This window comes from Liolophura sinensis, chromosome 4 (genome assembly GCF_032854445.1).
Source record: "Liolophura sinensis isolate JHLJ2023 chromosome 4, CUHK_Ljap_v2, whole genome shotgun sequence".
In the NCBI taxonomy this organism is placed as follows: domain Eukaryota; kingdom Metazoa; phylum Mollusca; class Polyplacophora; order Chitonida; family Chitonidae; genus Liolophura; species Liolophura sinensis.
This window is the reverse complement of record NC_088298.1, coordinates 22,304,025-22,331,523: the sequence shown is the minus strand read 5'-3', so window position 1 is coordinate 22,331,523 and position 27,499 is coordinate 22,304,025. Positions and strand designations below refer to the sequence as shown.

Here is a 27,499-nt window from a genome sequence, read left to right as displayed (position 1 = left end):
ATGGCGTCTGGAGGCTTGAGAGAGAATTTAATACACATGATTTTAGCGTTATTTTTATCCTGAATTACACTTCAGTGTACTGCAAAGTACCCCCTTTATAATAGCATTAATGGTAATGCATGCAAGGAAACATCCACGCCTCATCAATGATGGGTAATGACCGTACTGCAGTCGGAATTTTTGTGGTTTCTCAATGTTGGGAATTTTCCGCCATGTTTGTTGTCAAATCTGCAAATTTCAATAAAATTCATCCGAAATTTGTCAGATTTTTGGCATCTGCTGTGATCTTTTCATAATTTCACATTGTATTTTACAGGTACTACGACAGAAAGGACACCCGTCTGTATCAGGTTAGTGAAGAAGGAAGTCCACATGGGTGAGGTCATACGACATGTCCTGCAGTGGACTTCAAAAGGAAGACACAAATCAGATGTCAAAGAAAGCCTTGTTTACATAAAAAAAAGTATCAACTAACCGAGTGTTGCAGCGAACGACAAGTGCCATGATGTGTTCAAGGCTGTTTGACAGAATTTTACCAATGTGTTGTGTGAATGTCAAAACTGACATATTGTTCAATTTGACTGCTGGACACAAAACACAATTTTCATTTGTTTTGATCCTTCTGATCAGACTTGACAGACTGGCTTAGGGACTATGGCAAAATGTGAATCAGCATGCTTCCTTGAAATTCAGAAGAAAAATCGGCATAATTTATTAAAAAATATGCCCAAAATATGTGAAACAAGGAAGTGTTGTTGTTGTAATTAGGTGGTAAACAACACAGGGTAAGCAGTGTTCAGTTGAGGACTGCGGTATGCTCATTTTGAACTTAATGAGTTGAAGCAGGGCCTAAACCACCAAGGAAACATAACAACTTCAAAATGTTGTGATTTTCAGCAAGATTTTCTGGTTAAATTTATAACCCAAAAATTGACGTTACTATATGGGGGTGGATTATACAGTGAAGTTGCAACTTCTGGATAAGTTTCCAGCGCAGAGGTTGATGAACATGTAGTTGATCACTGCGAAGGTGGTAACTTTCAGTTTTACTGACATTTGAAGATGCAGTGATTTTCTTAGAAATCTTGCCCGGCTCAACTGCAGCCAAGTGCTGCGTCATTAATTTCTTTAGCCTGTGTACATGAAGCATGTTATTAATAGATGAGATGTAAACACCAGATATCTGCATAATTTCTTTGAAACAAAGACAACCACTTTGCAAGATGCAGACATTTATTCCATTTTCCCAGATTGAAAATGCATACTATGGGTTTGAAGCCATGCAACCAAACTCAAACCACCCAGATATTTACAAAATATTTCAAGTTGTCCTCCGTGGTAACCGGCAGTAAGATCTTGTAGAGAGGTGGGAAGAAATCGACATAGACTGTAATACTAGTTTGGCACGGCATTTCATGAGATTTCTAAGCAGCAAGTCCTGATGAAGCTGATGACGTTGCGTAGCCTAGATAATTCCATTAATCAAGACTAGAGAGATTCGGGAGCATGCTGTTTAACTCCCTCAGACATGACGATAAAAATAGTCTAAATGGCATGAAACTACTTGCAAATCTCTGCTTTACAGCAGCCAAAAAGTCCAAACCTGTGGTCTGTTGACACACAGTTTATATGACTTCTTTCAATAGCATTTTCTTCAGCAGTACGTAGAAAGGTTTTCTAGCAACCTGCAGATGGTCCTGGGTTTCCCCCCAGGCTGTGCCTGGTCTCTTCCCACCATAATGCTGGCTGCCGTCGCATAAGTGAAATATTCTTGAATGTGGCATAAAAGACCAATCAAAAAAAGATAAATAAATCAATAGCATTTAGAAGTTGAGTTTGATAACAAAACAAAAATATGAATAACAGCTTACATTTATTCATTGAGTGACGTTTTGGTATAGGTACTAACACCGATAACAAAAATAATATATGGATAACAACTTCTATTTATTCACTGAGTGAAGTTTCAGTATAGGCACTAATAGATGCTAAAGGTTATTGTTTAACTGGTGTATGTTTCGTCTATTGTATGTTTTATCTATTGTTCAATTGCTTAATCAACAAAGCCACCATCTCTTGTCAATCTTGTCAGTGTGTGGTATGTTTTCCGCTTTGTCCATATCTTGAAATCAACAACTTGGCCTGCTCTTTAAATACCTATTGCTGATCATTATGCTTGATAACAGTATTAATATTAATTAATACAATATTAATGTCTCTCATTGAATAAAAGTGTTCTTAAATATGGATATCAGTCAGCATGGACTTTGATGGGTTTTTTTTTTTTTTCAGAGTACCCAGTACCCGCCTAAAAACCACCAGGGGGGTCACCCTGACAGGTACGCACGGAGAGACTCCCCATCCTTCAGAAACAGAGACGACAGCCCCAGCAGTCGCCGCAGTCCTCGATACGCTAACAAAGCTTCGTATATTGAAAGAGGCCGAGAAAAGCTGCAGCAAGGTAAATATATTTTGACTTGTTCTACAGTGTCATAGGTTTGGCACTAAGATGATGTATATTGACATGTTCTGTGGATACACAACGTTTGGCACCAGGGACTAGTGGTTAGCGTGCCAGCATGACGCAATGACACAGGAGCCTCTCACTAACGCGATAGTTGTGAGTTCAAGTGCAGCTCATGCTGGCTTCCTCTCGGGTCGTACATGGGAAGGTCTCACAGCAACCTGCACGTGGTCATTGGTTTCCTCTGGGTTCGACCCAGTTTCCTCCCACCATGTTCTTGAGTATGGCGTAAAGCACCAGTGAAATAAATAAATTTTATATATCCTTGAAAGCATGGAAAGTTCTTAATTAAAAAAAAAGAATTGACAGCTTGTGAATTTCATTGAAAAGAAAATTTTGAAACATTTTCTGTTATTTTAGGTGATAAAGGATATGTTTAGTTGCTTTCAAAATGTTCTGTTTTTACTGGGAGCCAATAGGATTACAACCATCAGTAATGAACAGGAGTTGAAATGACTATGTCATGGTTGAAATGACCACACATCATGGTTGAAATGACCACACGTCATCGATGAAATGACCACATGTCATGGATGAAATGACCATGTCATGGATTAAATGACCACGTCATCGTTGAAATCGCTATGTCATGGATGAAATGACCACGTCATCGATGAAATGACCACAGGTCATGGATGAAATGACCACATGTCATGGATGAAATGACCACACGTCATGGATGAAAGGACCACGTCATGGATGAAATGACCACACGTCATGGATGAAATGTCATGTCATGGTTGCACATTTATGGGCTTTTATAAAGGATACATTAAACACCTGGTTCTTATTTTTTTAATATGGAGTTTAGGATGTGACCTAATTTATAAAAATGTAAAAAAGCTCCTCAGCTTTCTTCCTGGAGTGTGGAATCGGTTGTTAACAGTTTTCCTAAGGCCCTAGTAGTCTGTCTGGAAATTAAGCAGCCTGCAGTGGTGACCTCAACAGTGATAGCTGTCAGAACTCTTTTATTTGGGCAAAACCCTGAATTTGGAGCGCTAAGGTGATCACACATTTCCAGTATGTTCATCGATGGTGTAATTACCAAATACTCGCGACCAGTGAAGGGAAATACAGTGTGTGCTTTAAAAAGATGGGTTATTAAGAAATATAAAAATATGACTTGGAAATAAATTTATTTTGTTTTTGAATATCTTTTATCATTATGCTAAGACCATTCTCTTTGTTTCATAGCACCTTTTCATGTATCCTGTCATGTTTAAGTCAAAAAAATTGTGTCAACCCATTGTAAGAAATGATTTAAGTCAGCACAAAAAGTTATATTTTGCTTCCAAAAAAAAAAAGAAATAAAATTCAGACCATAATGCCATAATCAGTGAGTCATTGAGTCAATGATTTTTATGGTGGACAATGTCTTCAGGTTCCACCAGCTCGCCGGGAGATTGGCGCGCCAACCATTATGGTGGATCTAGCAGCAACGCTAACGGCGGTGGTTACGACAGAGCTTCTAAGGCTGCTAAAGAGTCGGCCAGCTCTGGCAAGGATTCCAAGGAAAGGGATCACAGATCAGAGGTGAGTAGTCTGGTCTTCTGTTTATACAGCTTGTATAAGCCTATAGTTACATCAGGAATGCTTGTAATTCCTTGTTAGGGCACCAGTGATCAAGAAAAAGAGACCAGATTGGCCCGTTTTTGATCGACTCTTAAAAATTCAGGGACAAGGCATGATTTCTTTTCCCAAAATTTTTGAAATTGAAAAACAATTCTGTTTTGGGCAGTAGAGCAAAAAATGCATCGATTTTATAGGATCATATGTACAAAGTAACATGTATGCAGAGGCCTGTCTCATAAAGTGATTTCAGATATTAGCCTAAAGTTGTAATCCAAATTAAACTCTTTTTAAAATCTTTCAGTTTTAAATTTATAAAGTTTGATTGCCAATTCTGTGTTGTGGTGTCAAATTTCAATGAAGTTAGAACATTCAGCTTCAAATATGTTGCGTTGACAAGAAGATTATAGTTTTGATCCTGACCTTTTGATTAGAATATCAGATGGTGTGACTAATTGTACCCGTTGATGCTGGAAAACTTATGGAAGAGAAGTTCTACTGTTAACATTTTCTAGTACATGTATGTTGGTGCTGATGGTACATGCAAAGAAAGGTAACAGTTGTGTTTTGAGTTCAATGCCAGGCTTGTCAGAAGCATCACGCTTGTGGAGCATGATTGGTTTTTAGCCACACCTCCATTCAGACGGGCAGATTTGCGCTAAGGTTTGTCAGCAAACTACAGATGGTTGTGGATTTTCCATGGGCTCTGCTGAGTTCCTTCCCACTATCATGCTGGTCACCGTCGCACAAGTGGAATATTCTTGCGTACGGCATAAAATACCAATCAAATAAATTTTATTGCATGTTTTTGTTTGCATGCTGGACCTTATGCCTCTTGTAATGTTGCGCTGTCTTTCTATTATGTCTTTTTAACTGCATAAAAACTGCATTTTTCATTGACTTCTGAGTGTCATGAGTTTTGTCATGCACTCTTCCAGCACTGTTTTACAAACTGTTACAATGTACATTAAACCTACAATTTCCCAGACAGAAGACCACGCGCAAGAAGTGATGATGCGCCAAAATAGCGTAAAGTACGCTATATCGGTGATGCATGCATTTATCTCAGTACATGTACCTGTTTTGATGCATGAACTGGTATCTGTTCTTCTGCAGACCATGCGTTGTGGGAAGCTTATGTTGTTGTTGTTGTGTGGTTAGGTACACAAGTCGGCGGTGGGCTTGTCGGGGGACTGGTCTGAACATATCAGCTCATCGGGGAAGAAGTACTACTACAATTGTCGCACAGAGGTCTCGCAGTGGGAGAAACCCAAGGACTGGGTTGACCTGTAAGTGTCCTCACCATTTCGGATACATTCTTTTTCACTTTTGTTTCATCCAATCGTTAGCCTTTCCTCTCTGCTAAATTAAACATCAAATGTGTTAATTACACAGTTACCAGTACATCTGTTTAGTCTGTAGGACTACCTATATGCCATCATGTTGAACAACAAATTAAACTTGAAAGCACAGCTCAAAGCACTTTGAGGACTTACATATTTCCCCACACTGTGACATGCAAACTGATCTACATGGTGTTTTAGTGAGGCAGCACTGCATAAATACAGTGTATGAGACACAGAGTTGCTAGAAGGGAACAGTACCACATGGGATGATGTATATACGGGTCAAAGTGTTTGATACCACAAGGTCTCCCGAATAATGTTAAAAAAAATTGAGGTCATCCAGTGTGTTCAGAGTTATAAATTGTATTAGATTCCATTTGTATCACTGTTAAATGAAAAAAAAATTGAATAAGAAAACATTGAAGCATCTGAAATTATGAATATTTGGAAGATACCAGGTCATCTTTGTGATGACCTGGGCTCAATTCAAGGTCATTGTATTTATTTTGAGCTCATAAAAACGAGTTAATTTTATTCATTAATAAGTATGATAAAAAAATTATTAAAGACATGAAAGTTTGATTTGGTGATGGAAATATGCATTGCTTTATGTCTGTACGTCCATTTTTAGCCCTGGAAGCCGAGGTTCTGACAGCAGATCAAAAGACAGCAGGTCAAGCAGTAACAGACAGCCAGCCTATACCTCAAACAAATGTAAGTCCAGCAACTTTGATGTAGTAGCTCATTCTTTGGTAATTTGTGGATTCTCACACTCTCACTGTGTGTGGAGCATTGGTGACAGTAATACTCAAAGTTAAGCTGGTTTAAATCCGATTGTGGCTTTGAGTCAGTTTGACGTGTGAAAGCAAAGCGGAGATATTTAATCTGGGTTATTTGCCGTTGCTTTAAACCAGTTTCATGTTTTGAACCGGTTTTTCTCTGTCATGTGAACGGTAACTGGATTAAATGCCTCGGATACGTGGAAGTCGGGATGATGTTGCATTTGCTAAACCGGCCTAAAAGTGACCTTGTGAACTGACAAGTGCTTGAACTGGCTTAAAAGTGGCCCGGCCGCATGGTCGTGTGAACGCATACATTTTTACTACTGGCTTAGATTTAAGCAGGTTCAAATTAGATCTGGATTAAATTTTGGCTGTGTGAATGTGAAAGTGGTTGATGACGCTCATTGGGCTGTTTGCACATGCTAACATTCGTTGTATGAAGACCACTTGGTTTCCATCAATAGGATGTGCATATAAGTATCTGTATCTCATGTGGGAAAGCCCATCAGTAACTTGCCCAAGATCGGGGGTTTATATGTACCCCTGGTCCCAGAATTACGAAGCGATCTGAGACTTATGTCAAAATTCCAAATCACTTTAAAATTGTTAATTCTAATGCAACAAGATGAGAATATTGCTTGACAACGTTAATTCTGGGTATGTTATTGCACAACAAATTTCAGGGAAAATAAGGGAAAGGAACATAAACATATCCAAGATCGCTTCTTGATCCCTTGGCCAAGCACTTGAGAATGTTAATGGGTTGAAACTTTTAAACTTCCGTCTTTTAGTTTTGTGTTTTATATACTTTTGCACATCTTGAATTTAGTGTTTAAGTTTTACACTTATGTGTCTGAGGACTGTGTTCCACCACTTTCTCAGGTTGTAAGTTTGTGTCTCAAAGGGTTTGCTAAGTTTTTCTTGTGATAGTGAGAAATAATCATGTTTTTCCTTTGCGCATGAACAGCCTCTGGAGATGGGGGTCGACATTCCAGCGCTGGAGACAGAGACAGACCATACAGGGCAAGTAACCATGGCAACAGGGGCTCTTTTTCCGGCAGTAAAAACACGGACAGATCTGGCGGCCTTTATTCCGGCCAACCCACGTCTTCAGCCGCCTCCCACGGTCAGCCACAGGGAGACTATAAGTTTTCAAATGCCGGAGGGAGCAGTGGGCACCCCCATCACAACTACGGCCCGATGGACGATGGCACGTACAAAGACAGAAGGAATCATAGTGTTTATCCTGCTCATAGTGGCTCGCACTCGGGCTATAAGCGGGAGCGAAGAGACAGCGACAACAGCAGTCGCCAAATGACCGGACATTATTCTTCACGGAGTACCGAGAAGAGAGCGACGGAAAACGACCGGAGAGGTAAGGATGCTCCCCCTTCTGTGCTTTCTTTCTTTGATTTTGTGTATATGTAGTCTCGTTTGTCTAGGATTATCTACATGTGTAGGGTCCAGCTGATAGCTGTGTCTCTGAACCATTTAAAAAGACGTATCAAATCCACTGCTGTCACTAAATTGCAGGGTTTGAAATATAGGGTGCAGTATTAGCCAATAACACCCCCAAAAAAGTTTTGCATGTTTGGGTGCACAAGTCACATCCTAAATGTGTTTTCCAGTTTGAGCCCTGAATCGTTATTGCCTTCCTTACATGAGCTTTATGTTCTGAGAACAGGAAGTCGTCTGAGCTCATGTCAAGCTGCAGAGAGCCAACAGTGTTTTCTGGCAGTGCTGATTTGTATGTTGTTCTTGTGTTCGAAGTGTTGCCACTGTTTTCTTACAGGACTTGGCAATGAGGAATTTATCTTAGAACTGTCATATGTATCAGTTACAGTCACTGTAGTCAGAAATTCCCTATTTCGTCTAATTTTTGGGATACCTGGTCTGCCCTTTTTAGCCAGCATACATGTAATTGTAGCAGGAATATTCACTTTCCTGTTTTCTCACTTGGCTAGTCCGTCTAGTGAAAAGTATACTCATGTCTTTACTTTTCCGAAAAGCTGGGAAAGAAATATAATATTCTGCTTTCAGCACTACTAATATCTATCCCCAAAATTAGGGTAATTACTGTATTTCACCTTAAGTTCAGCATTTTTCAGGTGATTCATTTTGCATGATGCTTATTGATTCATTCATCATATTGGGCCACTTATGATTTTTTTTTTTTAGAAATTTTATTAATTTCTTAACAAAAAAGCTTGTATGTAAGTGTTGACATCAAAAGTATTATTTTAAGGTCTCTGTTTGCTTCTGAAAGTGGAATTTTACATACCAAACTTTATTTGAAATACAGTATGTGTATATGTATAGATAGTATTAGTGCCACAGAAAATTTGTGAATTGCAGAATTGTGTTGTAAATTACTCCATTGTTGTACATACTGTATATACACTGGTAAATAATATGTCATTTCTTGGACGCTTTGTTGAACATTTGAGGCCTCCTGCACAAAGCAGTCATAGCCAAAGTTGATGGTAACTACCAAGGCAACATATGCTTTTAACATATCTGTGTCGCCATGGTATGTACGGTCAACTTAGCCAACGATTCCTTTGTACAAGCGGCAGCGGGTAGGGTTGTCAATTCTACCTGCCACTCCTATATATATACCCTAATTCTTTCCAACAACCACTGTGACCAGAATATTTTGAATCCTTTTTGAGAGAACTATGGGGAATAGAGAACTAATTTTCAGAGTTTTATGAAGCTTGTATCCTCATTGACTCAAACATATCATTTTTGGCATCATTTTCTCATAATTTTTTGCGTAAATTTTCTCTGAAAAAAGAGCTTTAGAGGTCAAAAAGTTTGAATATGTACAGCAAAATGTTACTTGAACATGAATATACATGGACAAATATTATGTTTGAAGGATTCTGAAGCATTCTTGGAGTACAGCATTAAACTGTAATTAGTGACATTAATCTTTATAGGATTCCGCAAGTGTCTCATTTCTTGTACTCTGTAAGTTAATAATGTGAAAATAAGTATATAGCAGGTCCTTATGCGTACATGTAAGAGTATGTAAGATGCTTAAGATCAGGCTTCATGAGCTCTCAGCGGTCAACCTGAATCTTAATGAGCTTCACAGGTTATGTATGTATACATGTAGGTAGTGAACATTGTGAAAACCACTGTTTGATGGGGGCACTGGCAGATTTTCCTCTCAAGTCCTGTGAATTGGGACATCCTCGCCACAAGTTTGTTGCACGTCACAAAAACTTTTTGCATGCTGCAACTTCACTGCGTATATAGTCTACGCACTGTGATGTTGCACTGTTGACGCTGCAATGGAATATCCATTACCACTGACATGACATAGTATGTCCCTCTTTGGAGTTCTGTCAGTATCCCATTGTTATTAGAAAAGAGGAGAGGCACTAAGCCTGTCTTTGCACATGGCTTGTAGTCTCTCCACACTAAAAATGAAAAATTAAGTATTCATTTGTGTAATGTTCGCTGACATGAACAGTGCGTTCATGCTAAAAGCTAAAGTTTCGCTCCTAGACTTGCTAGACTGTGTATCCCATGATTCTGTGGTGTTTGCTGACCTGTTAATACTGGCCATTTACAATTATCAATTAATAGGTACATTTCACGAATCCTTTAATCTTCATTGTGCAACTCGCTCTTTCTCTGCTCTGATTTTAGAAGAGGAAGTTGAAAAATCTGCCTGTATTTACTGAGGTACTGGTGTATAGTAAGCTTAATAAAATCTGGTGCATAGAACACTGTGACCTGCTGTGTTGAAGGTTGTTGCTAAATTTAGTGTGTGCATGTACACTGAACTGCTGTAAGTAGGTCACTGAATGTTGATTAACAACCAACCATGAGAGCTACACTCTCCACACAATGTACGTATGTACAACAACCCCGTTTACTGCAGAGTTTGAAATATGGCCTGCATGTATGCACTGATGCACCTTGTCTTCAACCTTGTTTATGTCACTGTCCGTCTAGAAAATGTGGAGCATGTACAGGTGTTGCAAACATTTCTTCAGTTACAAAATTACTAAAAATTTCAAGTGTCTGCTTTCCTTAACTCATAAAGCTGAGCCCTTAAGTGAAAAACAGTACAGCGTTAAACACCACATGTACATTTTTACAGATTTGTATGTATATGTCATGCAACAGATTTGATTCCTGATGACAGCACATGTGCATTTTAAATACTGTATTTGGCATAAAATTTGTGCAATGTTTTATGACCTTTACTAGGCTAATAAAATGCACTTTTTGTAGGGAATTTTCACTCAGTACATTTAAAAGTTCCTTTGGCGTAGAAGTACATGTACAGTTCTTGTGCACGTACCTATGTAAATTATTTTTTCTGTACCCATTTATGCCCAAGTTGTATATGATGTACCCTAATACTTCAACCTTTTCAACCACCACTGTGACCAGTATTTTGAAACAGTCCGAGAGAACTACAGGGTGTAGGGAAATAATTTGCACTGTTTTGCGAAGCTGGCATCTTTTGTGATTCAAAGAAATCATTTTTGTTGTCATTTTCATAATGATTAAATGCATAAATTCCATAGAAAAAAGTGCTTTAGAGGTATTTTATATGTACATACATACATATATATATATATATATATGCAAGGGTTCATAGAAGTCGTCTGAACAAGCCAGTATTCGTTCCGTCGATTGAATAGAAAGCTCAATAACTGGTCATATTTTGAGGTTGTTTTTTGAAAGAAATATTCAAAATTTTACATGAACTCAATTTAATTATACTAAATTCTGCAAAGCAACCTTTTTGCATTACGAGTTATCTTCCTTTTACGGAAATCTTCATTACTGTCTGCTTTGATTCGATTTAAGAAGGCAATTGTTGGAAGCGGTGGGGAGTATGAAATTAAACATGACATGTCTTAAGCTTCTTTGGTCCCTGCCAAATCGAGCCTTACAAATAATTTGACCGTCTTCGGCTTCCGATAGTTTTGTTTTTGACATAAACGTAGCACGATTGACTGCATGTGAGCGCACGCATTGGTTTCCTCTCCCTGATGTCAGGTGGCACTAATATCTTCAGCTCCTTTCAAGGCAAGCAGGCAGTTTGCCTCCAGGTTTCGTTTTTTCGAGTCTGAAGTTTGATAAATAGCTAATAGCAGTGAAGTTAAATTTGAAACCTTCTTTGCCAGATCTGAACATTAGCAACATTGTTTCTTTGTAAAATTGAACTTTTCATTCAAAAACTCAACTTGTGCCAGAGAGGACTGCAAGCTGTTGAAATCCAGCCATATTTGTCGTTGAGAACAGTGACAGTCCATTGATCAGTACATAAGGTAGCAATGTATTTTATCTCTCTAAAAATATAGCCTCTCTATTTAAAGATCATTTTTTTTAATACTTCATGGGGTAATTCACCATCTGTTGGTCTCGTGATCAGTAAGTCAAATCAGACTTTGTTTTGAACTGCTTTTGTTGATTGAAATCTTTGTTTATTTTGACAAGTAAGGATAACATTACAAGAGAATTTAGATAATGCACAGGACATTCATCCGGATGCACTATTCAAATCAGTTTCTAGTATATAATACATGTACATGTGAGGTGTTGCATGATTGCTGATTTTCTCTTTTTCTTTTTTTCTTTAATTCATTTTTGAAATGTCCTGATATAGACTGAGAGTGACAAACACATATATTCCATAAGCCATTAATGACCATTCTGTATTGGTTCATGACTAGTATTATTTTTTGGTTCATGTTGAGAGTTTCAGTCAGTTCTCGTGGTAGGGCGAGTCCATGCCGCCAATGTGCTGCACCACTGATGTATAATGCTTAAGACACCAGACGCCCCAGACACCCCACCCATTCACATTATACTGACAATGGGCCAACCAGACATATTTCTTTGCTCTTACCTGTCATTGATGAGTGCCAAGCGACGCTGCAGCAAGTACCATTTTTAAAACTTTGATATGACCCGGAGAGTGTCCGGACTCTTGGATTAGGCCACGAAAGCGGTCAAATTTGCATTTTATTATCTATATAAAGTTGAGCTGTCAGAATTTCCTTCAGTGATAAAAGTGTTTTTTTGCACAGTTTATGGATATTGCCCTTGACATGGAAAAAGAAACCATTGTTTCTTGAGGTTCTAATCTGAGCATGGGGATGTGACGCCAATACATGTACAATATACTTTTACATTCCTACAACACGCAACAATGAGACACAACGTCATACTTACGCAAATTTGAAAGATCTTGGTCAACTGCAGTGTGGCTTAAGCTTGCCCTTGATTGGTCTAAAATGCAAGACTTTTGCAGAGGGAGTGAAAGGGAACAGCAGCATGGCATATGCCGTTTTGGCACATTTTCTTCAGTTTTTGGAGGAGAACACACTGTAACAACTTGCGGGATTTGACTCAGTGCGAAACAAGGTTCGGCAGCATGGGGTTACACAATAAATGGCATGACAAAGGTGTTGAACCCTTAACCATGAATATTTCTCCATAGATGTGATAATTATATCTCATAAGGCATAAGGCTTCAAGTGCGTTATCATTTCCACCTCTCTAGAAAACATCCATGGTATTTTTCCATTACTGTGCAATATTTTCATTTTTGTTTAGATTTTGACAATTTCATGGTTTTGTGTATTTGAACAAGTTTAGGTAACATTTGAGTGGTAGATTTTAACAGACTTGTGTACAAAACATGACATTATGCATGAGAAGTTGCATGTCGGATCTTGTTGCATGACATAGGAATGATTAAACTTGTGCTATGACACCGTTCTTTTAAACTGAATGGAGAAAAAGTTTTCTTGGTTAAACCCGAGAGCCTCGGTCATGCTTGAATAATTCTGCCATACGTCTGCCAATGAGAAATGATTCTGTATCTCTTTAAATGTGGAGCAATCTGATATGAACTTTAGAAGAAATGTATGAAAGAACTGTAAATATGGTCTTCAGTATTTTCTTACGGAAATAATGGATTTACAGGTACACTGTATTATCTTCTTATGCACATGTACACCACGAATGGCCCATGAAACAATCAAGCCAAATTTCTTTTTCTTTTTCTTTTTTTTTTTTCCCTTTATTTCGGGAAGTGTTATACATGTTTAGGGATAGAAGGGCAGTATTTTGGACACCCTGATTCTTGTTTGGAATTAGCTGATGTCTTTAGATATAAACAACAACCTTACAATAAAATAAATTTATTAGAGATGAATCACATCTTCATATGGAGCATTTATGTAAATCAATATCATATGAAGTTTGCAGTGTTTTTATGCCTTATTCACATTAAAACTTTGTTGGTTTTCTACATGTACACATTCTTCAGGAAGATGTGAATGTGTTATGTCTTAAACTTGCTGCACTAATTTTATCTGAATTAAGGCCTTCTATTAGATCATTGAGTGTTATTGCAGTATCCCTTTATAAACACATTTTATTTTCAGTGCAAGCTCTGCTTGGATCTTTCTCTATGGCAGAATATAGTGAAGTTACAGCAGTGAAGTTGTATAAAATGATGCACGTTTTCAATAGCTTTTTCATGTTATGATGTGAAATTGGTACACGTTTGGCACAATGTTATACATGTGAATAGTTCAGATTTTCAATTAAACTTCATCACAAACACAGCATCAATTGGTTACATGCAAGACCATGTGGGCCAGAGCAGGGAGCTGTTTCTCAAAGGGGTAATAACCTTACACCGGTCAACGTATGTCATCAGAATGCGACGTCATGGTGGCGTTAGGACACCTATGAGAAACAGCTCACAGGACTTGCGCACAGGGGAAGAAGGTCAGCCAGCAGTTCATTGGTTCAGTACATGCGCAGCTGGGTAATCTGATACGCCACTACGCTAAAAATGAAAAAAGCACATGGCCAGTCAGACAAGCCGATGACAGTTGACAACTCCTGATGTCACTGATAACAGCCGGGATGCGTGGGCTGGCAGCCTCACATGAATTTTGTCAGGTTTATTGCTAATTATATTGTTTCCTTGGGAAGCAGAAAATACACATCATATATTGGTAAGAATTTATGTCTTGGTATAGGCTGTATGTTAATGTGCTACTATATATGAGGCAAAGCACTGAAAGGGGCTTAATTTTAACTAAGACATGTCAGAATTCTGACCCACATTCCAGTAGAAACTAATTATCTGAAAACACTACGAGTGCTATGCGTTATCATTACGTCAGGATCATGTATTGTTTCATGAGCATAGATGTTTGTTGAAGCAAGAGATGAATAAGTGAAGAATTAGATATACATGGTGACATCAAAAAGTAATTTTTGTAATATTACAATTGTATATTAAATAATAATAATAATCATAATCATAATCTTCGAGTGCCATAATGCAGTGTCATTTCAACATTTTCCAATTTTGCACACACATATCAGCCACGGTGCATGTATATATTTTATTTTTCACTTTTTTATGTTTCCTGAGCTAAAATTAAATTGCTTTTAGTACATTGCTTCATAGTATATAGGCCAGTTCCTAAAAACCTGTATGTTCCAACAGACACGTGATAGTATCCAGTGTACAGTTTCAGAATTCGGTAGGTCCTATGCAGCTCATTAAAGGAGAAGAAAACTTAAAAACATGACACTATAGGCTGAAAAGAGCACATTTTTTTCTATCTGACGGTGCCTGCTGCATAATTTTGCGAGTTTTCCTCGCCATACACGTAAAGCCTGAAAACGGCAAAGCTGGCATAAATCGCCATGAGTCCATCGCGTCCTCCATCTTTAACACCCTGTAATTTATGCTGGGGGTGTGTTGCCTCTCAGCCAATGAGAGTCTTAAAAGTACCGGCTTGTTTGTGTAAATTCGGAACCTACATCCAACATTCCGGTTTCACGATCATCAAGGGGAAAACGAACTGTACTGTTCGCTTCCTTCTGGGAAGAAGGGTTCTACCGGAAATGTATGAACTGCACTTTGGCGGTTTCCGACAGCAATTCTCCTCCTAACACAGAAGACTTCAGGACTAGTTCTTAGGCAAAATGGAGTTATTTATAATTTATTATCTTGAGGAACAAATTAGAATGTTTTTTGTGGCATGCACCTGCGAGGAAATGCATACTCTTTATTGTTATTTGATTGATATTTAAATTTTCTTCTCCTTTAGCATACCCCCTTGACCAAGATATACATTGTTACTAACCTACATGTACTTCCATGATGAATACTCTCTGCTAACCAAAGAAACAATGAAAATTAAGCAATAAACCTTACATGATTCATGTGACACTCCCATCCCAGGGGATGGCCGTTATCAGTAGTTGTGGGATGTTGTTATGGTCACTGCCTTGCCTGGACACCCAGTAGAGACTTGCCATGTGCTTTATTCTATTTTTAGCTTAGTGACATATCAGATTACATAGCTGCTCATGAACACACTGAACCAATGAACTGCCAGCTGACCTTCCCTTATCCGCACTCGTGGCACTGGTCAAAATTACATGTATCCACTCTATACCCATTCTAGACACGATTTACAAGGGCAGATAACTGCACTCTGATGGTGAATTGGGGCTATCCCTGGCCAGGCAAAATTTTGCCTTCTGTATTTCAGTTCGTAGACCGGGGCAATTTTTTGTATACAGTGTAGGTGATGTACTGTAGGCTATAAATGTTGATTTATAGCCTATTTATCCAGACATGTCTGTTAAGATGTGGAAGAGTTAAATACTAACCACATGTTATGTGTACATGCATTTCATTGATACATGCAGAGGTTGGTGGTTTTAATATCTGGTGAAGCCTTGTCTGATATTTAACTAAAACAAATGCATTTTCTTTTCTTACACTATTGCTGCACTACATGTAATGAGTTCTCTCCCCTTTATGTGTATTTCCAGGTTCGCACCAAACAGATGACATGGATATATCCCCGACTAACACACCACCGTACAGCCGTCAGAATTCTCGCCTCAGCGGCACACCTATTCTCCCCTCCTCCAGCACCCCGATAACGGTGACGACGCCTACGTGGGCCCAAGCCTATTCCGGGAGTGGAGTCTGTCTTACCCACACCTCCCCGCCGGTCAACTCCTCACATGGCCACCCCTCCATAAATACACTACTCAGCCCCTCAGCCCGACCTAACAATCAGGATCATGAATTTACTCAAAAAGGTGGGTCACTTCTTATAATTAGCAATTTAACAGTGTGCTAATGGCTAAAACCAGGGGGAAAATAACATATAGCAGGCCAGTTTTGAAATGACTTGCTAAAAATAAATTAAAAGAAAAAAAAATAGCAGGCCAATCTTCATTTTTTGTATGGATATTTGTATACTTGTATACATATATATATTTTTTTAACACAATACACGTTATTTTTAATACAATAACGTGAAGTAATCATGAATTCCAAAACCTTCAAATCAGAATGTAGGGAATACCTCTGCGACAGTGAGTTTCGATAAATTGTCAGGTTCGTTGAAAAAGGTATTGGATCATTTCAGATTTGGTCTGCAACTTTATTGAATAACATAAAATATTTTGGGACATTGTATAAAACAAGCCCTGGATGGGATTGATTATCATAGTACATGTACTCATTCACAGTTAAGGCCGTGGCTTTAAATTGACAAGATTGTCAGGTGCCTGGTGAAGACTGTGGTTTACTCTGTCATCCTACCCAGTAGCCCCCACCCTTATACCTGACCACTGCCATAAGTGAAAATTTTTGAGTGTGGTGCTCAAGGTCAATCAATCAGTCAACACACTCCAGGATATTTTTCAACAGCTCAGGATTAGGGTGGAACACACAGGTCAGAGAATGGTGGAATCGAAGGGCCAGTCGGGTGGTGTTATTCACTGTTATAATTATGTGATAAGCTGGCAACACCAGCGTTTTCGCTTTATCGTAAAGACCTCAATTACATGTGAACCTAATGACATTCGACGTACGTGTGAAGGCCTTGCAGCAACCTGCGGATGGTCGTGGGTTTGCCCCGCCATAATGCTGGCCGCCGTCGTGTAAGTGAAATATTCTTGAGTACGGCGTAAAACATCAATCGTATGAATAAATAAACAAATAATGACAGTGGAAAGATCCTAAGTGTAGCTACATGTATATTACATCTGTATAGGCACATGTACAGCATAGGTTTACCCATGGGGTGTCTCAGTGTTGTTGAGACATCCTTTTCTGACAAATTAACATGGGAAAATACAAGAATATTGGAAATGAGTATGATTTCAAATTCGGGCAATATGTATGATGTACGATGAGGACTTACAAGACTGTTATTTTGTGAAGACGGAAGAAGGGGATGTTGCTGCCCTTTGATGAACAGCTTTGATAGTGTTGATGTCTTTTTTTGTCATAGGGGAGGGGGAGTAGTTAGGGTGGCTTTAAACTGCAGTATTGCCTTAGAATTTCTGTATAACTTAACGTATTGGTTTGTTATAGATAAGTTTGAAATGTCTGTGAGTGAGTGGGTGTATGTGTCAATGAGATGGCCTCAGCGAAGATCAGGTGACTAAGGTTATGAACCCTCTGTAAATAAAGTTTATCAATAAGTCAATCGATAAACGGTATTTGAACTTAGTGCTTAGTATATTCAAAAACAGTATGTATATGTGCTGAAATTTACTAAGTATGACAACCATTGCTGTGTAGAATGAAAGAATTTGACACCAGTTCTCTAATAGTAAGGATGTATGTGTAACATCTGTTATTTTCTTTTCTCAAATCAGCCTTGCAAACTCTTCAGAAGTTACAAGAAGCGTTGAGTCAGCAACTGGCGAGAACAGGTAAGACTTCTAGAACACAACACCGCTATTGAACTGTACTGAGTTATCTCCCTTTGTAAATCTCTCACTTGCTGTGTCTTACTGTCAACCCATTGAGGAACATGGTCCAGTTTTGTGTGTGCCTTCATGGTTATGTATTTTATTCCATTCCACAAAATTCATAGAAGATTTTTTTTTTTGTCACATGGATCATGATCTGCTTGAGAAAGAAGTAGGGCCTGCTGCGGTTAGAAATTTGATACGGAGCTCTGAGGAATAACAGTGCTAGTCACCTATGTGCCATTTTGCTTGTTTTTTGACAGTTTTACCCAGTCAATGAAAAAAATCTGATCTCCTGAAGTTTCCTTTTTGTAAAGATGTAAAGTTTTGTGTTAGTTTTGAACTTCAGGACTCTTATCAACTGTGGACTGCATTTTGTGGTACCAGAGCATGAAACCAATGAAAACAGTTGCACAAGTTTATAAAATGTTTGTTGTGACATCAAAGTCCGTTTCAGTATGATCTTACATGTAGGTTATTTATTTTTCTTTCGGTATTATGAAGTCATTAAAACTCCGTATCACACATATAACACACCATCTCAGAACAAGCATATATGCATATTAATTTTGTCACAACACTAGAAATTCTGAATCTGTCTGTGAAGTTTGCTCAATGCTATCTGTCTTGATGTTAAGATTTTATTTTGTTTTCCAGTTCCAAGTTCCTCTCCTGGTGGATTGACGTTGTCCAATCAAGACCTTCTGTCAAATCAGGCCCAACGCCCACATGGGACACACTTGGTATCTAGTGCGGGAAGCATGGGTCAGACCGGCGTGACGCTAATGAGTATGGGCAGTGTGCCCACATCACAATCGCTCCACCATCAGCACCAGGCGTTGCATGACGACATGGAAAAAGGGCGCGAAACGCCACGCTCAGAGAAAAGTGTGCGGTCCGGGTATGTCTGCAGCGATTATTTTGAAATAAATATTTCAAGAATCTGTCCAACTGGATGAAGAGAGAGTTCTAGGCCATAAATGAAATTCATGTCTCTTGTGGTTGACGGGTCCAAAAAAAGGGCTGTGTTTATTGGAATTTTGATGACATTTCTTTCTGTATTTTCCTGCCAAGGTTAATTTCTTTAAAAAAAAAAAAAAAAAAAAAAAAAAACAGCCCCTCGCCTCCATTAGCCAGAATATATTTACAAATTGTGCTATTGACCTACGATATTTTTTTCAGATATTGTTAGGTTACCGCCAAAGATTTTTAAGGATAGACCTATATCAAAAGTAATATTTAGCAACTATTATACAATATTTATTTGCATGTATATATATATATATATATATATATATATGTATATGTATAAAAGTTTTTTATGATTTTTTGAGCATTGGAGATTTTGTTTTGTTTATGATGATTTTGAGTTGGGAGAAAATAATGCCAAGGGGAGGTAAATCTAGGGTTGTTTATCCTGTACATATGTACATGTATACTCTGTTTAAAGGACACATGAAACAGTTTGGTTTTATAACTTAATGCGCAGATTGTCATGTGTAATAACATTTAACAGTGAAAAACAAAGTTTTTAGCTTTCACTTTGGGAGGTAAAAATGGCTTCAAAGTACAGTTTTCTTTAGGCCCCAGCGGTCAGTCCGGAAATTTAAGTAGCTTGCAATGATGACATCAGTGATGATCCCTGTTTAAAAAGAACTCTGTTGGGGGCAGACCGAACAGGTCTGGCTGAATGGGGGCAGGGTTGTGGTGAACAGATGGAATGGGTGTGATGGTAGAGGCGCGGAGGGGGTACTAAGCTGGCCTGAAGCAGCCATGCAGTATTTGTGTACCTGTCACCCTGCCCACACTGTAGCGACACAGTTCACTGGGCTCGTGGCACTTTGGGGGTGTTCACCGGGTTCAGAGCAGGATCAATGATGACGTAATTTCTGAAAATATGCATAATATAGAGGTGTAATTAATAGGTATAAAAATACCCTCAAAATAAAATTTTTTAACAAACATTCCGGGCGTAATTTTCTTCAATTAACATAGAGACATAACCTTTGTTTTAAAGTTCCTTCTTGTGTTTCCTTAGAGTGCTTTTTTGCCATGTAAACATAAAGGTCTACTTGTTTTGTCTGTGTGTACAGGAGCCCTACCCCAAGTGTCAGCAGTAGTAAGGATGCCCCTGTGGGGTCCAGCGCCCTGCCTGTGGCAGGCATCAGACACACAACTCCCCAGCTGACGCCGTCCCTAGCCAATCACTTCAATGAAAAATTAATTAGTCATGTCCAGGGTTGGCAGGCAGACCATGCAGAAAGACAGGTGAGTTTGATATACAGGCTGGTAACTAACAGGTGGCTGTGTCAGCTTGGGATATGTGTAAGGACAGAATATGTGTGCGAGCCATGCATATGTGCAAGTTCAGAGTGTGCAAGTGAGCCCTGCATATGTGCGAGTTGAGAATATGTATGCAAGCTCAGAGTATGCAAGGGAGCCCTGCATGTGTGCGATCACAGAATATATGTGCAAGCTCAGAGTATGCGAGTCAACCCTGCGTGTGTGTGAGCTCAGAATATATGTGCGAGCTTAGAATATGTGTGAAGGCAGATGATTTTCTCCTCATACATGAAACCACACTGCCTTTGCTGAGTGATACAGTCCCACATGAGGTCATCCATTATGCTGTTAAAGTATTCCAGTTTAGACATACATGTAATAAAACAACATAAAAGTGGATAAATTATAGCAGTCATTTAGCATCTTCAACTTGCAGTATATACTGTAAATCATCAACTTTTTCGAACAATAAAGCACTTTTTGATCGAGAGGTTGAAGAGTTAGGATACATATTTATCTGTATTTACGATTATGCATGGCAACTGTCTCCTTGTTGGAGATTTGCTAACTTTCACCTAACTCCTGTTTTGTTTTGTTTTCAGGCGAACCGGTTCATGGAGGAATACTTGACAATCGGCAGCGTTCATTGTCAACATGTGTCAGTGGAACTTAAGAGGGCTCGCTCCCTGGTGCGACTAGCTGCAATACAATCAACGTTGCACGAACAAAGATGTGTTGCGTTAAACGCGCTCAAAAATCAATGAGACACGGCTAGTTTTTAAACTCCTGTATAAATATATTAATTGTAAAGTTATGAAAACAAAAAAAAAAAGTGCGGTTGTCTGTGAACGAAGCCTTTGACTCAGCCTTGGGGGCTGAGTGTTTTTTGTTTTTTTTTTTTCCTTATGGTCATTTGTGTGTCCACCAATACGGATTACTGGGATATACCTGTCACTGTTGGAAATCGTCAAACGTCATGGGCGATTGGGTGAGTGGCTAGTTTACTAACAAACTCTGTCCGCTAAGATGGAGCTACATGTGTATGTATTTTGCTGTTACTGCTCCTGTTCCTCTCAGTTAGAATTGCAATTTTGGTTACTTAAAGATTTTTTTTTTTTTTTTCTTTTTCATTACACATATTCATTTGTTAACAAAGATTCATATACATGTTTTTCTTCTTGTTAATTTTTATTTTGTTTGTCTACTGTAGTACTTGAAAGTGTTAAATTCTTTTTTACCATTCACTTCTGTCTTGAATAAAGAAATTTACATGCATTTTCCGATCAAGAACCAAAAGAGCCTATTTTATAATGCCTGAAGTGCTGCTTTCAGTTAAAATTTCTTGGAATCTAGCACTGAGCACCTGGGTGACTGCATTTTCCAGTAGGTTTGACTTCCTTGTAAAAGCTTTGCAGTTCATTTCTTGCGGCTTTATTTGTTGATTCGTTTACTACACGAGCATTTCTATGTTATCTGTACATGTACCTTGTATGTACTGTAATACAATGCACATTAATGCTCTGCTATTAAATTATGCAGGAAGCTACTGCTGGCTATCTCATCATTGCTGGTTGATTTGATTCATATAAACATTTGACATGCTTTCGGGTTGACTGTTGAATGGTTAATGTAGATTGTTCTTTGTTGAATTGATTTGTACCCTTCTGGTCAACTTAGCTTTTAGAAGGGTATTGTTTGTAGTGGTCTTTAGAAGGCTGTGACCAGCTACTAGAACTCAGGGCACACTTGCATGAAGCCGCATTAAAGCTAAGTGCATGTAACTACCATGGCGAAGCAATGCCTACAGTGCTGGTTGGCATGGTACTTCCATGCTCTCAACATTACGAGGGCTTCATGCAAGTGGGCCCTGGCTCGCATGCAGCCTAAATGGTTTCCTATCAAACACAGCAGCCAGTCAGCGCAGGCTTTATTGTACATTGTTACAAATTAAATTTTTGTCCAACAGGGAAAAGCATCTAAATTACTGTATTTAACACATCTAAAGGTTAGTTTGTAAAAATGAAGTTTCAGAAGACCTTAAAATACTACTTTTGATGCCAGGTCTTTTTTAATGAGAAATTACTGTAAATCCACGACCTTTTCAAACCACTAAAGCACTTTTTTCAGTGAGATTTAAACATACAAATATTAAAGGAAAAAACTGCTAAAAATGATCAGTGTGTGTCGTTAAATATGCAAGCTTCATAAAACTGTACAAATTATTTCTCTACACCGCATGGTTCTCTCAGAATGTTTCAAAATATTGGCTGCAGAGGCAGTTGAAAAGGTTGAAGAATTATTGTAATCAAACTGTCGTGCTACAAGGTGGATGAATCCATCAGCTTCAAGCTAAGTGTGCTCCCTGAAAAATGCAAAAAGTTTAGGTGAAGTAGAAATATAGTGTTGTCCTACAGGAAGATACATTTTCTACCTGTAGGTGTATGCACATCTGTACATCTGCCCTTTTTGGTTTGGTCCCAAGTAGGACAGGAAAATGTAATTATTTCTCCTCTGTCTGTTTAGATGAAAGAAGCAAGGTGGAATACGTATCACCAGTAATGCAGTAGTTTCAATTATTAGTCGTAGTCAAGACATAGAATTAATAAGTTTCCAACTTCACAAGTTCACTGAAATAGAAAGTACTAAGCTGGCAACATGACAAAGTGCTACTGACATAAGTATTGACCAGTATTGAGGGCTTGTAACAAAGTAGAGTCACACATTATGCTTATCTGTTTTTGCCTGCCTGATACACATACTGTAGTTTTGTTCACCTGATAAAATATGTTTCAGTCCTTTGTTTTGAAGATACAGCACCGTGTCCTACATATCGAATGATAGCCTATTGGGGAAAATTCAACTTTCAGCACCAGAGTTAATATTTATTTGCCCATAAAAATGTATTTTTCGTGCAAATTTTAAGGGCAAATTCATTTTTTTACGCTTTACATTACAAATTAGCAAATTCTGAGGGCATTGTTCTGTGTAGACTGGTAAAATTAGACTTTTTGTTAAGCTCTGACATTTGCAAATCTGACCAATTTAGTTTTGTCTGTACATTAATATCTATCAGAGGTTGGGGACTCTTCCAGTGCAAGTCTTTACTATGCACATGTAATGATCTGCAATTTATTGCTTTTGCAGTTCCTTAATTTCAAGGTTACCTGCTCTACTGTTCTTGTACAGATACATGTGTACTAAGATCTGTCAGTTTTGTCGAAGCAAATGCGATCAGGCGTACGGTAATTCTTCAACCTTTTCAGATGTTTGCAAGGTGTTTATTCAAGCTTGTTCTGAAGGTATTATTCTGTGTTGACTGATAAAATTGTGTATTTTTTTTTGAAGCCCTGGATGATCTAGCCATTGTAGTTTCGTCTCCAAAATGAAATTAAGATATGCATAAATTGCACTGAAAGTTGAAAAGTTGAGGAATTAGGGTACATATATATACTGTCTTTGCAGTAAGATTTTTTATTACTGTAATTTCTAATTTTAGCAACAAATTTGCATGCTAAGGCTGATTTCATACACTTGCATTAAGGTTACACCCCTGTCCAATTTATATATGTAAATGTAGGTGAAACAAGAAGGGTCTCTGTTGAATGAAATCCTGGCAGCTAAAACTGCTGACATGCTTACACGTGTAGATGTATTGTTTCTTCCTGTGCTAGAATGTTGCTTGCTGGACAAGGAACAACTTCTCAAATTCCTCATTCTAGGAGTTGCAGAGACGGCTTTGTTAGCATTTTCAAACACAAAAACCTTGCAGAAGTACGTATAATTGACTGTATTTTACCAAAAGTTTGATAGGTAAAAACACACTCTTAGAAACACATAACTGTGAACGTTTTAAAATGATACTATTGATGCCAACACTTACATTTAGGTTTTGCTGATCAGAAATTAGTTAGACTTCAGCAAAACAAGGTCGATGAGTCAATCAGAGCCAAGCAAAATGTGTCACTTGAAAAAGGCTAATTTCCAGGTGAAATACAGTACACCTGTAGTTGTTCAGGTGCATGAAACCTGCCATAATTCATCTGTTCTATTTATGGACCTCTATACTACAGTTGTGCATCATGTGACGACTTAAATCTAACAACCCAATCAAGATACATTTACACCTCAGACAACTTGATGAATCTTTCATAGAGTTTCAGAATTTGTCTTTCTTGATATCTCGGTAGGAAGTCAACAATACCTTATTTTGGTTCCAGTGGTGCATTTTGTGTAATAGGGACGAAGGGGACATAACTGAAGACATTTGAGTGGAATATTAAATTCTTTCTTCATAGCTTTTTCTCAAGCGTGATATTTTTTTTTATCATTAATCAAGGCCCAGATGGTCAGAAGAGTGTTAACAGTACATGTAAAGTCAGGCTTAATACTAGTTTATCCTGACACAAAATAAATGGGGCATTAGTTAATACTGTGGTGAAAATTAATACCATGTTTAAGTTCTTGTGAACAGTTGGGCCTAGGGGCCCTTTTCACAAAGCACATGTAACATTACGTGTACTTAGCTTCCATGGAGACCAATACTGTAGGTGTTACATCATCATGGTACTTACATTAACAGGGCCCAGTTGTTCAAAACTGCTTAAGACTTAATACCAGATTTAACTTTAAGCCAAGTCTTTAATTTAGTACTTGGCCTTAAAAATTGTGTACCAGTATATTAAATATGAACTGAAACTGCTGCTGATATAATTTTACTTTGGAGAACTGCATTGGCTGTGAGATTGTCTAAAATTTTAAATATAAAATATGACTTAATACCAGTATTAGCTAATACACTTTCGAACAACTGGGCCCAGATGACCAAGATCCTCCGTTTGGATACTTCCATTGGCGTTTAGTTTTGTGTAGTATAGGGATGGAATAAATTGCCATCTTGTACTCAAGATTAAAACGTTTTGACAGTTTCCCAGTGATAGTGTGTCACCTGTATCCATAATAATGGAGACATACATGTAACATTTGACCTAATGGCAACACGCTACTCCCAAGGTTCACGATGGACAAGTGTAGGCCCTGCCGTCTCAAGCTGAAGATATATATATTTTGCTATAAATGTTCACCAGCCATGATTGACTGAGTGTGCTATGTGAGGGTGTGATTGTAGCATTCACTCAGCCTGCCACAAAGGTGGTCTTGTCCAGAAATAAGCTTTTTCTTCTTCTTACTGCACATGTATTTTGTGTATACATTGGTTACAAGAGGCTTGAGACAGACTTACGGTCAGCATTTGTGGAGAATGGCTTGTGAGAACGCTAGGATGAGAGTCCGAGCAAACAGTTCATATAATTAAACTGTCATCTTTCAAACTGAAAATGGAAGTGAATGTAGATGCATTATTAACATGGTTACGTACTAAAACGTTAAAATTTATAGTATAAACATGTATCAGTTTTTAAGCGAGACACAGCTTTATTAATTAGAGGAGATCTGTAAGGGTAATCAGAAGTCCAGGATAATTGTAATACGTATGGTACAAAGGAATATTTTTGTTACTTGACGGTGGATATAATACTGGTAATAATTCTGGGTTGATTAAATGAAGAGATCTGCCAATTTGTAATGGTGTAATTCTTCTCATTTTTGGGACAGGTATTAGTAGTGTTGAAAGTGGTGTATTACATTTCTTTACCAGGCTTTTGGAAAAGTAAAGATATGAGTATGTTGTTCATTAGATGGTCTAACCATGTGAGAAAAAAAGGAACTCAATATTGCTGCTAGAATTACAGATGTATTGGCTAAAATGAGCAGACCAGGTGTCCCAAAAATTAGAAGAAATAGGGTATGTAGATGATTGATCAGAATTCCTGCACATCACTGAAGATTTCTCACACTTGCATGTCATTTACTTGTATGCTACTGTTGGGAATTCTCACCCATGTACATCTGCTGGTGTGGTACTGTTGGGAATTCTCACCCATGTACATCTACTGGTGTGGTACTGTTGGGAATTCTCACCCATGTACATCTACTGGTGTGCTACTGTTGGGAATTCTCACCCATGTACATCTACTGGTGTGCTACTGTTGGGAATTCTCACCCATGTGCTTGCATGCTACTGTTGGGAATTCTCACCCATGTACATCTACTGGTGTGCTACTGTTGGGAATTCTCACCCATGTACATCTACTGGTGTGCTACTGTTGGGAATTTTCACCCATGTGCTTGCATGCTACTGTTGGGAATTCTCACCCATGTACATCTACTGGTCTGCTACTGTTGGGAATTCTCACCCATGTACATCTACTGGTGTGCTACTGTTGGGAATTCTCACCCATGTGCTTGCATGCTACTGTTGGAAATTCTCACCCATGTACATCTACTTGTGTGCTACTGTTGGGAATTCTCACCCATGTACATCTACTGGTGTGCTACTGTTGGGAATTCTCACCCATGTGCTTGCATGCTACTGTTGGAATTCTCACCCATGTACATCTACTGGTGTGGTACTGTTGGGAATTCTCACCCATGTACATCTACTGGTGTGGTACTGTTGGGAATTCTCACCCATGTACATCTACTGGTGTGGTACTGTTGGGAATTCTCACCCATGTGCTTGCATGCTACTGTTGGGAATTCTCAACCATGTACATGTACTGGTGTGCTACTGTTGGGAATTCTCGCCCATGTGCTTGCATGCTACTGTTGGGAATTCTCACCCATGTACATCTACTGGTGTGGTACTGTTGGGAATTCTCACCCATGTACATGTACTGGTGTGCTACTGTTTGGAATTCTCAACCATGTATATGTACTTGTGTGCTACTGTTGAGAATTCTCACCCAAGTACATGTACTTGTGTGCTACTGTTGAGAATTCTCACCCATGTAAAACTGGCTGCTTGAAACTCTCACCACGTACAAACATCCTTGCTTTGAATTTATTGTTAATGTGAAAACAAGTGATACTGTTAGACGATTAACCAATGGCAATAATGCAGTTATCAGTATCGGTCAATGACTTTGGCATATGGGTAATTAACATCACAAAATATTGCTAGTGATTTACTGATTAATGTTAGTGTTTTTTTCTAAATGCTTGTAAAGACAAAGTGTCAGTTCGTTCTCCCATTGTGCTAAGATGACAATGGAAAAGTTACATCTACAAGTCACAGTGTTAAGAAGGAGTGATCTTCCATAAGTGTTACTTTGATGTACATGGGCGCAGTTATGGACATTTGT

General features: G+C 38.4%; 1 protein-coding gene across 1 annotated transcript; it reads left to right on the top strand.

The window, feature by feature from the left end:
- The first annotated feature begins 19 nt into the window (after positions 1–19).
- Positions 20–26,434, top strand: LOC135464619 (WW domain-containing adapter protein with coiled-coil-like). The gene is made up of 12 exons (XM_064742073.1): positions 20–153; positions 317–350; positions 2,293–2,461; positions 3,906–4,057; positions 5,255–5,382; positions 6,071–6,153; positions 7,189–7,596; positions 16,074–16,349; positions 17,922–17,978; positions 18,675–18,918; positions 20,111–20,285; positions 20,903–26,434. The coding sequence occupies exons 1-12, from the start codon at positions 110–112 to the stop codon at positions 21,062–21,064; spliced, it is 1,932 nt and encodes a 643-aa protein (XP_064598143.1). The 5' UTR covers positions 20–109; the 3' UTR covers positions 21,065–26,434.
- Positions 26,435–27,499: the final 1,065 nt, after the last annotated feature.